This window comes from Cavia porcellus, unplaced genomic scaffold (assembly GCF_034190915.1).
Source record: "Cavia porcellus strain 051 isolate PalLab524CR breed Dunkin Hartley unplaced genomic scaffold, mCavPor4.1 scaffold_28, whole genome shotgun sequence".
In the NCBI taxonomy this organism is placed as follows: Eukaryota; Metazoa; Chordata; class Mammalia; order Rodentia; family Caviidae; genus Cavia; species Cavia porcellus.
Genome location: NW_026947511.1, coordinates 28,463,783 through 28,475,936, shown reverse-complemented (window position 1 = coordinate 28,475,936; position 12,154 = coordinate 28,463,783). Strand labels below are relative to the sequence as shown.

Here is a 12,154-nt window from a genome sequence, read left to right as displayed (position 1 = left end):
ACCCTGTCTCAAGAAAAAAAAACCAAACAAACCCAGAAAAGAATAAGGTGAGGTATGCTGGGGACAGGGCCCATCCCACACTTACCTTCAGCAACTTCTAAAGGGCCTTGGGATTTGCGAAGCTCCTTTACTGTTTCCAAGAACTCTTTGCCTCCAGCCTTTTCCAAGGCTTTACCTGCAAACAGCAAAAAGCCATGCAGTTGTCCTCCTGCCCTGCTCCCACATGTCTCGGATGGCACGGGATCTGTCCAGGCTGCGATGACTACTGCACCAGGTGGGAGATGAGGTGCCCCCCTCAGTTCTCATCTTCTGGTGCATTTGGTGATCTCAATGTCTGCGCCAGGTTTCAGCTCTCTCTCTCTATTGGTTATTATTACAGACTGAGCATCCCTGATCGGAGACTCTGAAACCCAAAACTTTTTGAGCACCAACATGGAAAATTCCACACCTGCTCTCAAGTGACTGCTGGGTCAGAGTCAAACTCATGTGTGCTTAAGACACAGTGTGAAATGACGTTCAGATTTGTGGATAAGATACATGTGAAATAGGTATTGTATTTCAATTTGGATTCCCTCTCCAAGATATCTCGTCATGTCTATGCAAATATAACATAATCTGAAAAACTCCAAAACTGGAAACCTTTATGGCTCAAAGCATTTCAGATAAAGGCTATTCAGCTTATATTATTGCTACTACTATTACTAGTATCCAGGGTATTCCATGGGTGACAGAGTTTTCTTTCTCCATACTGAGGCACTCAAGGTTTTTTTTTTTTTTTTTTTGTCTTTTTGAGACGGGGTCTTGCTATGTAGTTCAGGCTGGCCTTGAGCTCATTTTGTAGCCCAGACTGGTCTCAAACTTGCAACGATCCTGCCTTAGCCTCCCAAGTGCTGAGATTACAGGTGTTTATCACATGCCTGGCTGCACTTAAGTATTTTTGAACAACCATGATACATCACGCAGTTCATTTAGGACAAATGTCTAGTCTTGAAGTCACTGTCCTTTTGGCTGGGTAAGAAACATTTCCTGAGTGTGCTTCAGTTTCAGTGGCACAACTGGGAAATGATGATCACCGGCCATGTCGAGTGCCTGAGTCTCCCCTCTGGCACCAGACTCCTGGCCAGTGTTATCTGCTGGGTCTGGAGGTCTGGAAAAGGCCGAGTAGCTGACGCCGGTAGGAGTTCATGCTGAGGAGAGGAATAGGTGAAAGTGCTGAACCCTGCGTCCAGGTCAGGGCCCACATGGAGCCAAGGGCGCAGCAAGGGGGGTTCACTATCTTGACTTAAGACTTCAAAGGATAAAGCAGTGTGGGAAGCTGATGAAGAAGCTCTTCTCTATGGAAGTCTTCCCAGGAAGAATGAAGGAATGCTAGGATTCGAGTATGAGGGCATCGATATCTGCACACAAAGACTGATGATCAGGTATCACGTGCCGCCTAGTGCAAAAACACTATGTCACTACCAAGGAATCTTGTGCTGGCTATCAAACCCCGAGATTCAGTGTGCTAGGCAAGTTTTCTAGCATTGAGCTATACCACGGCCCAAAATTTCTTGAAAATGAATCCTATGAAGCCTTTGCATCCAACTACCAATTCTGAGAGAGACAGAGAGAGAGAGAGAGAGAGAGAGAGAGAGAGAGAGAGAGCTTCTAGGATAAGAAACTTATCAGCCTATTGCAGTGTGGGTTTATTTGGATCCTAAATGAAATAAACTTTTAAAAAAGCAGCATTTATGATGCAATTGGAATTTGAATGCTGGGGCCATTTGTTGATGAAGTTATATTTTTAAAGGTGTGATTGGTGATTGAGCTGGGGATTTAGTTCAGCAACACAGTGCCACCTAGCAAGCATGAGGTCCTGAGTTCAATTCCTGGTGCCAAAAAACCAAAAAATTAAAGACATAAACAAAGGCGTGATTATGATGTCGTGTTTGTACTGTTAAGAAACAGTCCCTATCTTTTATTTTGTCTGGAAGCACATGGAGGGGGAAGAGCTGAAAAACAATCACCAGTTACAAGTGATTATCACATTTGGTTGTGTCAGGTTTCATTATATTTTTCTGCTTTTTTAGTGAGTACATGTACGTGAACTTTTTTTGTAAGAATTATTTTGGAGGTTCCTGGGAATGGATTGAACCTAGGGTCTCCTGCATGCTAAGCACATGCGGTACCACTAAGCCACCCTTATAGCTCCTTAGCTTTAATTAATTAAATATTAATTAATTTCTGAACTGGGAACCTCATGCATGTTAGGCAATGAGATGAACACCACTGAGCTATACTTCCAGCCATAATAATGTTTCAAAATAATAAATCAGGGCTGGGGATTTAGCTCAATGGCATAAGTGCCTCCCTGACAAGCACAAGGTTGTGAGTTCAATCCCCAGTACCAATATAATAATAATAATAATAATAATAATAATAATAATAATAAATCAAAGCCTTATCTGCGTGGAATGATTGGCTTGCATCCTGGTGGAGAAGAGAGTCATGACAGGAGGGTCTCCCACCAATGTAGCAACAGTCAGACAGGCTATCAATTATCAGATGTCATTGAGCCCACACAGTACTAAGCCCTCATCCATATATCACTGTTTTAATCTCCACAGAATCCCTATGAGACAAGTGTTGTTGCTACCCTCAACTATACAGATGGGAAGCAGGTTCAGAGAGGTTAAGAAAACTTCCCACAATCACTCGGTGAAGAAGTGATTTTTCAAAGTCAGGACACAGACCAGGAAGCCTCAGAACCTGTTCTTTTCACCATGTCTCCTCCCAAGGTCCCCATAAAGGTGCCTTTAGAATACATCAGTGGGATCTGAGTTTGAATTCTTGCTCCACTAGCAGTACTCTATCCTATCATGCTGCTACTTAAAAAAGACAAGTATCTTTATTGCTTTTCTGATATAAAATGAAAATACCATAACAAGGTACATGGGCTGAACGAAAATATGGAATTTAAATAAAAACTTTACTACAGTAAGAGATGCATTGCCATGAATCCTCCTAAAAATACTCCATCTTGCTTTGAACACACTTATTCCGTTATTCTTGCCATTTTCTGGCAGTTCTGGAAATCCTCTTTCAGTTCTTTACAAGGTGTGCTTAACAGTATAGTGACTGATGCTCCTGAGTGCCACCCAGCACAGCAAGAGGCTCAAAAAACAATGTGGTGTGTCCTCATCTACCTTATTCACTAGATTAGGCAACTTGTTCTTCTGTTTCTTCCCCAAAGTCAAAATGACCATGAAAGATAAATGCATTGAGTGAATTCAGGACATCAAGGGAGCCATCACAGCAAAATTGCAGAAAGACTTCCAGAACTGCTTCAGAAAATGTCAAGAACAAGGGAATAAGTGTATTTGAAATGAGGAGGAATATTTTTTTGGAGGGAGTGCTTGATGGCAGTGGGTCTTTTACTGTAATATTTTAAACGGAAACTTTGCTATATTTTTTATCATACTTATATAAAACAGGAACCTGGCAACTTGGGAGAAGGTAGAATACGTCTGAAGGGATTTTGGGCCTAGGGGGAGCCCTTCCTCTGTGGGGAGAGCAAGGCTGGTGCTTGTACAGGCTAAAAAAGAAATTGTTCCTGTCTGTTAATGTGCAAGGGAAGGCCTGTGTTTCTGTAACTGTCATCCCTCAGAACCTCTCGTTATGATTTGTGTCTACATCTCTCCTCAGAGCCTCATCTAGTCATGGGGTTGGGCTTTTCAGAGGTGCTATGCTGGGGTTGAGGATGTGAGTGCTACATCCAGTCCAGAACAAGTAGTCTTCATACAATATATGGGAGAGAAAGAGGCTTCTTTCTCTCTCCCTTATTGCTTTTGCTATCTTGTGGGTGCCATGAACTATTCTCTGTGATGATCATCTGCCAAATCACCCTGCCTTGAAGTTAGCCAATTACAGATTGAAACTGCTACAAACCATAAGCCAAATAAATCTTCTCTCCCTTGACTTTGGGCATTCAGTATTTCGACTTAGCAACAAGAGAAAAGTAACTAAAATAGAATTTGGTACCAGGAGTGGGGTCATTGCTGTGACAATACCTGACCACATTGTTCAGGAGCCTTTAAGAATGGCCTGTGGGAAGAGTTTGGAAAGGTTTAGAGATGCTGGCTGAACAAGCAACACTGGAACATCCTACTTACACTGTACTTATAACAGGCTCCATTTAGAGCTCAAAAGACCAGAAAGCTCAGGAGGTTACTTCTGAGAAGGAGTGCATTGGCTGCTGGACTCCAGATGATGTGTATTATGCTTTGGCAGAATGTTTGTCTACATTTGGCTCATGTTTAGAGACTTTGCCTGAGACTGAGACTGAAGTGACAGACTAATTAATCTTGCAGAAAGAATTTCAAAGTAGTTACATTTGAAGCAGCAGCAGGGCTACTGTTGGGGAGGGAGTTTTTAGCCAGATCTATGTTGAGAATCAAGAGAAAGAGTCCAGCAGAATGATTTAAAATGTTGTGAGTTGGTCATAAAAAAAGCTCCAGTAAAACTGTGAACTGCAAAGATAGAGCAGCAGGGCTTCACCCTCTGCAGCCAAAATTGCAAAAGTGAAAGACTTTGCTTTGAGAAGAGAATCCCTGAGCACCATGTCTCAGAACAGCAGTGGCCTAGTGAATTTGACCTTAGAATTGGATCCAGAGTGCTCAGTGATTCAGGGACTCAACCCTTATAGACAATAGAGAGGGAAGCCTGGATACTGCTCTAGCTTGCAGCAGAGTATCATCTTGGTATCATCCATGTGGTGCTAGTTTTAGATGTATTCAGAATGGAAGAGTTGTGGGGTCAGGAAGGCTTTCACCCAGATTTTAGAAGAAGGATTGGGAGGCCAGGCAGTGTGCCCCTAAGAGGGCAGCAATGTGTGAAGCCAAAGGTGCAATGGAGACTTCAAAATTTATAGAAGCCAGGAACATGGGTCATCTGAGGAAAACTGCAAAGAGGGAGCATAATGGGCCCAAAAAGAAAGCCAATGGGAGCTACAACCACAGATAGTGTCATAGAGACAGAGCCATCCAAATCCTTTGGATTTCACCCCTTGTCACAGATTGCTTTGGATATTGGACATGGAACTGCAGCATTGAATGCTTGCCCTGTTGTATTTTGGACTTGCTTTGGACAACTTCTTTGGATCCCCATGTATGTAACTTTGGGAATAGAAATGTCAGTATGTGCTATTAAATGTCGGAAGTGTTTAACTACCTTCTCATTTGTACAGAGGCTGACAGCTAAAAGTTTGCCTTGAATCTCAGAGGAGACTTGGGACTTGGCCTTTTCAGCAATGCTGAACACGTTAGGACTTTGGAAGCTCTTGGAGATGGATTAAATGCCTTTTGTATAAACGAATGTACACGAGTCTTTGGGGGACTAGATGCAGAGTGTTATGATTTGCACCTCCTCAGCCTCAAGCAGTCATGGGGGGGTGCTTTTTAGAAGTGACTGAATCTAGAGTTTGTGACTGACTCATGGTCTAATGCTGGGATTTAAAGTGTGAGTGCTACATCTGCCTTAAGACAGGTAGCTTCCATATAATATAAGGAACAGAAAGAGGCTTATTGCTTTTGCTATCTTGTGGGTACCACAAACTGTTCTCCTCTGTGATGACCCCTGCCAAGCCACTCTGCCTTGAAACCAGTCAATTACAGACTCAAAACACTACAAACTGTGAGCCAAATAAATCTTTCCTCTTGTAACTTTGGGTATTTGAGTATTTTGTCTCAGCAACACGAGAAAAATAGCTAAGACATTTCCTATCCCTTTTCAGCAGAGCAAATGGCCTCTGATGTCTGGGGGGAGCCCTGATTGAGCCCAGAAGCTATGGTACTGATGTCACCACTCAGGACCATAGCTGAGCTACTGGCTATGGCCTTCAGCCCCCTCAGAGGTCACTCCTGCACTCCAAGGGAGAGCGCTTCTCCTGCTCACTTCATTCTTTCAATAGGCACCTCCAGACAGTTCTATCTTGCAAACATAGATAAGATGGTGACAAATGGACATGAGAGTGACTGTTCAGCTTGTTTCCAGTGCCCTTGACAGTTTATTTATCTCTCAGTTTCTTGATTTCACCTAGTGACAGCTCCCTTCACTACTCATGGGACAGGTGGCAAACCACTGGCAAAATAACTCAGTGCTTATAGTTTTATGGATCACCTATTTTTTCCTAAATGTCTCTTTTATTGATTGCATTCTCAATAAACTTAAAATGTATGTGACGTTTAATCCAAAGCATATACACATACAACAACATTTATGAAAGCACTGCTCTGGATAGCCCCATCTGGAAACTACCCAAATGCTATCAATGGTAGAGTGGATCAATAAAAATTGTGGCATTTTCATGCAGTATAATACTGCACAGCAAAGAAAATGAATGAACACAACATTCAACAGCCTGGGTGGATTTCCCACCATGAACTACACTCAGCAAAAGAAGTCAGGCACAGAGGAGTATATCATTTCATTTGAATAACATTCCAGATGCAACCTTCTGTGCTATTAGAAAGTCAGATAGTGGTTACTTCTGGAGGAGATAAGGGCTGAGAAAAATTGATTAAGCTCTACTCTTATGATCTCTCTCTCTCTCTAATGCTTCAGTATGAAAGCCACAACATATATGCAGAAATAAACACACTAATTTACTCTCTAGTGACGCCATTAATTACACACAAAGATAGAGTTTGACAAGAGACTTCAAGCAGTGGATGTCAGGTAGAGAGTAACTGACGTTGTGAGAGTTTGCCTGAACAGTTTGCTATCCCGTGCTACCACAACTGAGGTTCCGAGACCTTACCTATATCTTCCTTGAGGTCAATTTCAGCTGTGGTTGGGTGGACGATGCCCTCCACTCTCATAGAGCCAATATGGCTGATGTCACTCTGGGTCAGAGACAGCTGAGTTAGGAAGAAAAAAATGGGAAACATGGGAAGGATCCAATCCCTTTGAAAACTTTTATATTTTACTTGACAGTTATTAATTACCTCAATTACTCATACTGATCACCAGTATGAGGGCTGTGGATAGCCACAGGCTCAAGATTCCCAGGTATTTGGTTTGCAGTAAGCTCGCCTGAGCTCAGTAAATTTGATTTTTCGCACTAAGGCCAGCTGCATGCAACAAATCTGCAGCTCTCCTAGGAACAGGAATGGGAGCTCCTCTCTTTCTTTCCCTTATAGTTATGTCTTTGATTCCAAACCCTCATGGCTCTGGTTATTGGTAGCACATTCTCTCAGGAGCTCCTGTGAGGAAGAGAAGCCCAGGGCTTGGTCTCCTGTTCCTGCGGCAGCCCAGAACTTTTGGGATAGAGAACCAAACCCAATCATGTTATTGGGGAGAAGTCTGGGTTTCCTATCTGCCTATATTGAAGTTTGGGGACCACAGTTATGGGGCTGTCCTGTGTTTTTGCAGCAGGGTAGAATGAAGGGCATTCTCCATCATTTCCCCACATGTGTTAAGAATTTTAGCATTCCCTGGCTAAGTGTGAGAGTAAGCCAATCATCACATAACCATGGATGGCCCCTGGAGGGGACACAAATTCCATCTGTTTGCTTCCCTGTTCTCTTCCATCAGTGATGGATTAGGAACCCACACATTTATGCTCTTCTTAGAACATGTTCTTCCAGCTGCTTGAATGGAGGTACACTCCACTGTCAGGCTGCAAATGTTCAGTAAGCAGAGATATGATTAAGTATTTCCTTGTGTGTCTTATTTCTGCCCCAGTTGACTTGATAGATAAATTGTCTGCTCAGTAAACTTTACCCCAGTGGGAATGAATTATTTGCATGTCTGGCTGGTTGCCGTTGTGTTGCTAGACACTGCTCAAATGTATAGCCCTGTTTGTTTTCTTTCTGCAGCTCAGGAAGGCAAGCAGACTGAATTATTGGCAAATAATTCACTTCTAACACTGGGGATATTCAGGAAATATATATTTCTATTTTCTTTCTCTGATAAATTACATGGGACCATGTGAGAGAGGCCTCTGCGATGCTGCTGGAAATGGTTAGCTATGGATTTTTTTGGTGGGTGCAGAAATAACTAGGGCCCAGGGAATTCCCTGCAAAACCAGTAATGGCATCCTGTCTACAGACCAGAAAAATTCTCTGTGCTTAACTTTGGCTGACCAATGTCAGCGTGAATGATTCCAGCACTAAAGGGCTTGTTCATTCTCATAATGCAGAAATCACCATAGCTCTTTAGTTTAAAAATGAATAATTCAAGGCGAGAGTGAAAGTCATATTAAGAGAGTGAGGGATGAAGAAGGCATCACTGCTGTAAACAGTAGGTTATAAAAATGTGCTAGTGTTATACAATGGCACATTATGGTTCTCTTTATTACCTTCTGTCCTAGAACAAGGCTCTTAGAAGACAAGATGGTGAACCCATCCCCTGGCCCATCTTCAGAGGTGGAATTTGAAGTTCCTTCTTTGTCACTGTCCTTTGGTTTGGACTGTTGGTTAAAAAAAAAGTCAGAAGGAGAAATGAAAAACAATCCAGAATAAGCCCAAGGTAGCTACATGAAGCTCTTACCCTGGTGCCACCAACCTACATATGGAAGGAAGTGGCTAGGTGTTAGGTTCTGTTGCTTTTTTCCCTTTTGATCCTGTGGATTTAACCCACAGCTTTGTGCATGCTAACATGTGCCTTACTTTGGAGTTACACCGCAATCCTCTACTGTTCCTTGATGGAGGGAAGCAAGGGATGGCAATACGAAGGGCACACAGGGGACCCCATGACCCTGCAGTCCTCACTCAGACCTGGCGAGGTACGCAGGTCAGGGGTCTTGCCCTGTCTTTATAATGATAAGCATCAGGGCCAGCAGGGTGGTTCATAGTGCTTTGCTCAGCTTCTCTTCTCCCCAGGATTTCTCCACTGCCCAGTACGAGCTGCATGAAACCTTGTAGGGTTCTTTTGTTATAATGGCGGCCTATGGAGTGAAAACTTCACAACCTCTAAGACAGCCCTGCTATCCGACAGAATTTTTTCTGATGGAAATGCTGTCTGTGCTGTTCAGTGCTACTGAGCACTGAAAATGGGACTTGTACAATCAAGGACCTGAACTTTTTCTTTTAGACAAAAGTCTGTAGTCCAGGCTGGCCTTGAACTCACTGTATAGCCTAGGTTGACCTCAGACTCACAGTAGTCCTTCTGCCTCGGCCTCCCGAGTGTGAGGTTTACAGGCATGTGTCACCATGCCCAACTGGACCTAAACTTTTAATTTTCATCTGCCACCTGGGCTTAGTGGCTACTGTCCTGTAGCATAGGAAAACACTACCCACAGGTAGTGTTGAACCAACTAGCCAAATCAAATATGGGAGACTAGAGATTGTTTAGCATGCAACATGGGTCTCCATAGAAAAAGGAGAAGCAGGGCTCCTGGTTATGTCTCACAACTTCAGTGGGACAATGTTATGGTTCAAATTTTAAATGCCCCCAAAGGTTTGGTCACCAACTTGTGGTGTTGTTGGTGTTTGAAGGAAACTTTAAAAGGAGGGACCTGGTAAAAGGAGGTGAGGTCACTGGGGCCATGGCTCTGACGGGGTTATTTGGACCTGTTTCTGCCTCTCTCTCTTACTTTCTGGCTGCCATGAAGTGAGCAGCTCTGATCTATTTGTACTCCCACCAGGGTGTAATGCCTGGCCACAGGCCCAAAGTGTTGATGACTATGGAAAAAACTCCGAAACGATGATCCCAAATAAACCTTAATTCTTTTTAAGTTAATTATCTCAGGTGTTTTGTCACAGCTACAGAAAGCTGATTAACACAGGCAAAAGGATCTTTAGATCCTGCCCATGCTTTGGGTTTGGAAATCTCTAGTATAGCTTTTGGATAATTGAGCTCTAATCTCAAAGGCCTTTATTCTCCTGTTTACACATTCTCATCACTTTCCCTCAGCACCAAGCTGTAGAGTCTTCAGTCTTCAGTGATGCATTGGAAGAGCACTCTCATTATTTCAATCTTTAACTTTTCTTTCATTCTGTGGGTCTCTTACTCTCTTCAGGCTTACTGATTCACCACAGCCTAGATAACAGTCTAGTATTCCTCCCATTTCTGGATGCTGGGATGCTCAAGATCAAGGCACTAGACATGGTCATGACATCTTCTTGCTCATGACACCTTCTCTCTGTGAGCTCACGTGGTGGAAACAGTGACCAAGCTCCCTCAGGCTTCCTTTATACGGGCACTGATTTCAAGTATGAGGGCTCTGCTGTTGTGAGCTCATCACGTCCCAAAGGCTTCACCTCCTCATCTCATCCCTCGGGGGCTGGGGCACACCGCAGTCAGACCCCAACAGGGCCTGCTGATACACTCTGGCTCACCTTTTTGGATGCCCGTGGCTTGGCAGCCTTGGCTTTCTTGCCGCCTTTCTTGCCTGACGTGGCCTTCCTTCCTCTTTTCTCTGGGGGTGGGGAGAGGATTGTTTCTGACTTGCCTTTGGTCCCTCGCTTTTTGGCCAGCAGTTCGGGGTGGATTCTGGGTAGGACACCTCCACTGGCGATGGTCACTCCTTTTAGCAGCTGAGGAGAGAAAGGGAAGCATCACACAGCAGCAGAGAGCTCACTGGATCGGAATTTCATAAAATTCTAACAGCAAAATGCAGCTTAAATCTGATCTTTGCCATCCTAAAGAAATTGTACGATACACAATTTTATTGGCTTTCCCTTCCTGTAGAGCATTTCTCTGTAGGTGTCAAGGATCCTATGATCTTAGGCAGAAAGCAAAACAAAACAAAACAAAGTTAAAGAGTTATAGAAGCTGAAACAGGGATGGCTGCCTGGGGCGCTGGAATTTCAGACAACAAGAGGATAAAGGGCTTCACATGGGGAGAACACAGCTGGACAAAATGGGGCTCATAGGTCAGTACAGAGACTAGACCCTTTCAGGTTCATGATACACCATCAGTCTGCATATCCTTGAACATGTGACCCATTAGGAAAATACCATTTAAACGCATATATCTTAGTAGGTAGGTTTATTTATCAATAACGTGTACTACTATACTACAATATGCTGGCTATCCTGAAATAGCACCACGCCAGTAGTGTGTGAGACCTCAGCTCAACCATGAAATGTAAGTTTCCCCTCTAAGAGGAAAGAAGCACAGAAATCTTGAAAAAGAGTCTAGAATTTTTTTTTCCAAATCCATTTTATTCAAGGATAAAAAGAAAGAAAAAATGGAGGAAGAACAAAAACTACAAAAAAATTTCAAAACACATTAATTAGAGGGCATTGCACACTGTCATCCTCAAATCATTCACCCAGAGTGCAAGACAGTCTAGAAACTTTTATAGCAATTTCCCAAGGGTTATTTTGCAGCTAATGAATCTGATAATAAACAAACAAAAACAAAACAAAACTGTGGCTTGTTTGTATGTCTTCATTTTTTACTTTACTAGTAATCAATTTTTATTACTTTTTTGAAATCAGTCTGTGATGGATTGGCAATAAAAACATGCTTCACTATTGTTTGAGAAGAATGAGATTAGAAAATAAATACCAATAAAAATTCTCACACTGTCCTGGGGTAAGTGGGCATTCACTTGACGTTGGAGTCAGTTCCAAGGTAGTAGAGGCCAGTTCTAGTGTATAAATAAGAGTTCTCTAGCTCTGACCAAAATAAACCATCGACACTGTTTGGGTGAGTAAAGTACAAGGAGCTGTATGCACGGAACTTGTCTGTAATATGGAAAGGAAGGTCTGGGGAGACCTGGCATGCATAATGAGATCTACTCAGAGCAACTTGATGTCACTCTGAGTATCTCAATAAAGGGGCAAAATTTGTTTTTCTCTGACCTGGTCTGAATGAGAGAGACAGAGAGAGAGGCAGAGAGATAAGCAGAGAGACAGACAGAGAAACAGAGGATGACAGAGAGAGAGAGTCTGAGAATTGTTGCAGGAGTGCTTTGTGGGCCACTAATCAGAAGCGTGCTCGGTGGACCCACCCTGCCATCTCTCGCCATCTCTATGCTTCAGACATACCTGGTTGAGCTCCTCATCATTGGCAACGGCCAGCAGGATGTGTCTCGGGGCTATCCGCGCCTTCTTGTTGTCCCTTGCGGCATTCCCGGCCAATTCCAGGATTTCCGCTGTTAACAGACAATCATAGAGCCAGGTTTGAACTCCTTTTCTTTAGATTTGGTCTTGGAGTTTGACC

At 43.2% G+C, this 12,154-nt stretch overlaps 1 protein-coding gene across 1 annotated transcript in view; it reads right to left on the bottom strand.

Annotated features, from left to right (window-relative positions):
* The window catches only part of LOC100735668 (core histone macro-H2A.2), a 45,655-nt gene that overhangs the window by 4,353 nt on the left and 29,148 nt on the right, over positions 1 to 12,154 (bottom strand). Inside the window, exons 3-7 of the mRNA XM_003473707.5 lie at positions 11,980 to 12,086; positions 10,320 to 10,517; positions 8,339 to 8,449; positions 6,797 to 6,896; positions 86 to 175 (exon numbers count right to left, since the gene is read on the bottom strand). Coding sequence (XP_003473755.1) covers positions 86 to 175; positions 6,797 to 6,896; positions 8,339 to 8,449; positions 10,320 to 10,517; positions 11,980 to 12,086 — 606 coding nt within the window. The remainder of the gene's footprint in view (positions 1 to 85; positions 176 to 6,796; positions 6,897 to 8,338; positions 8,450 to 10,319; positions 10,518 to 11,979; positions 12,087 to 12,154) is intronic.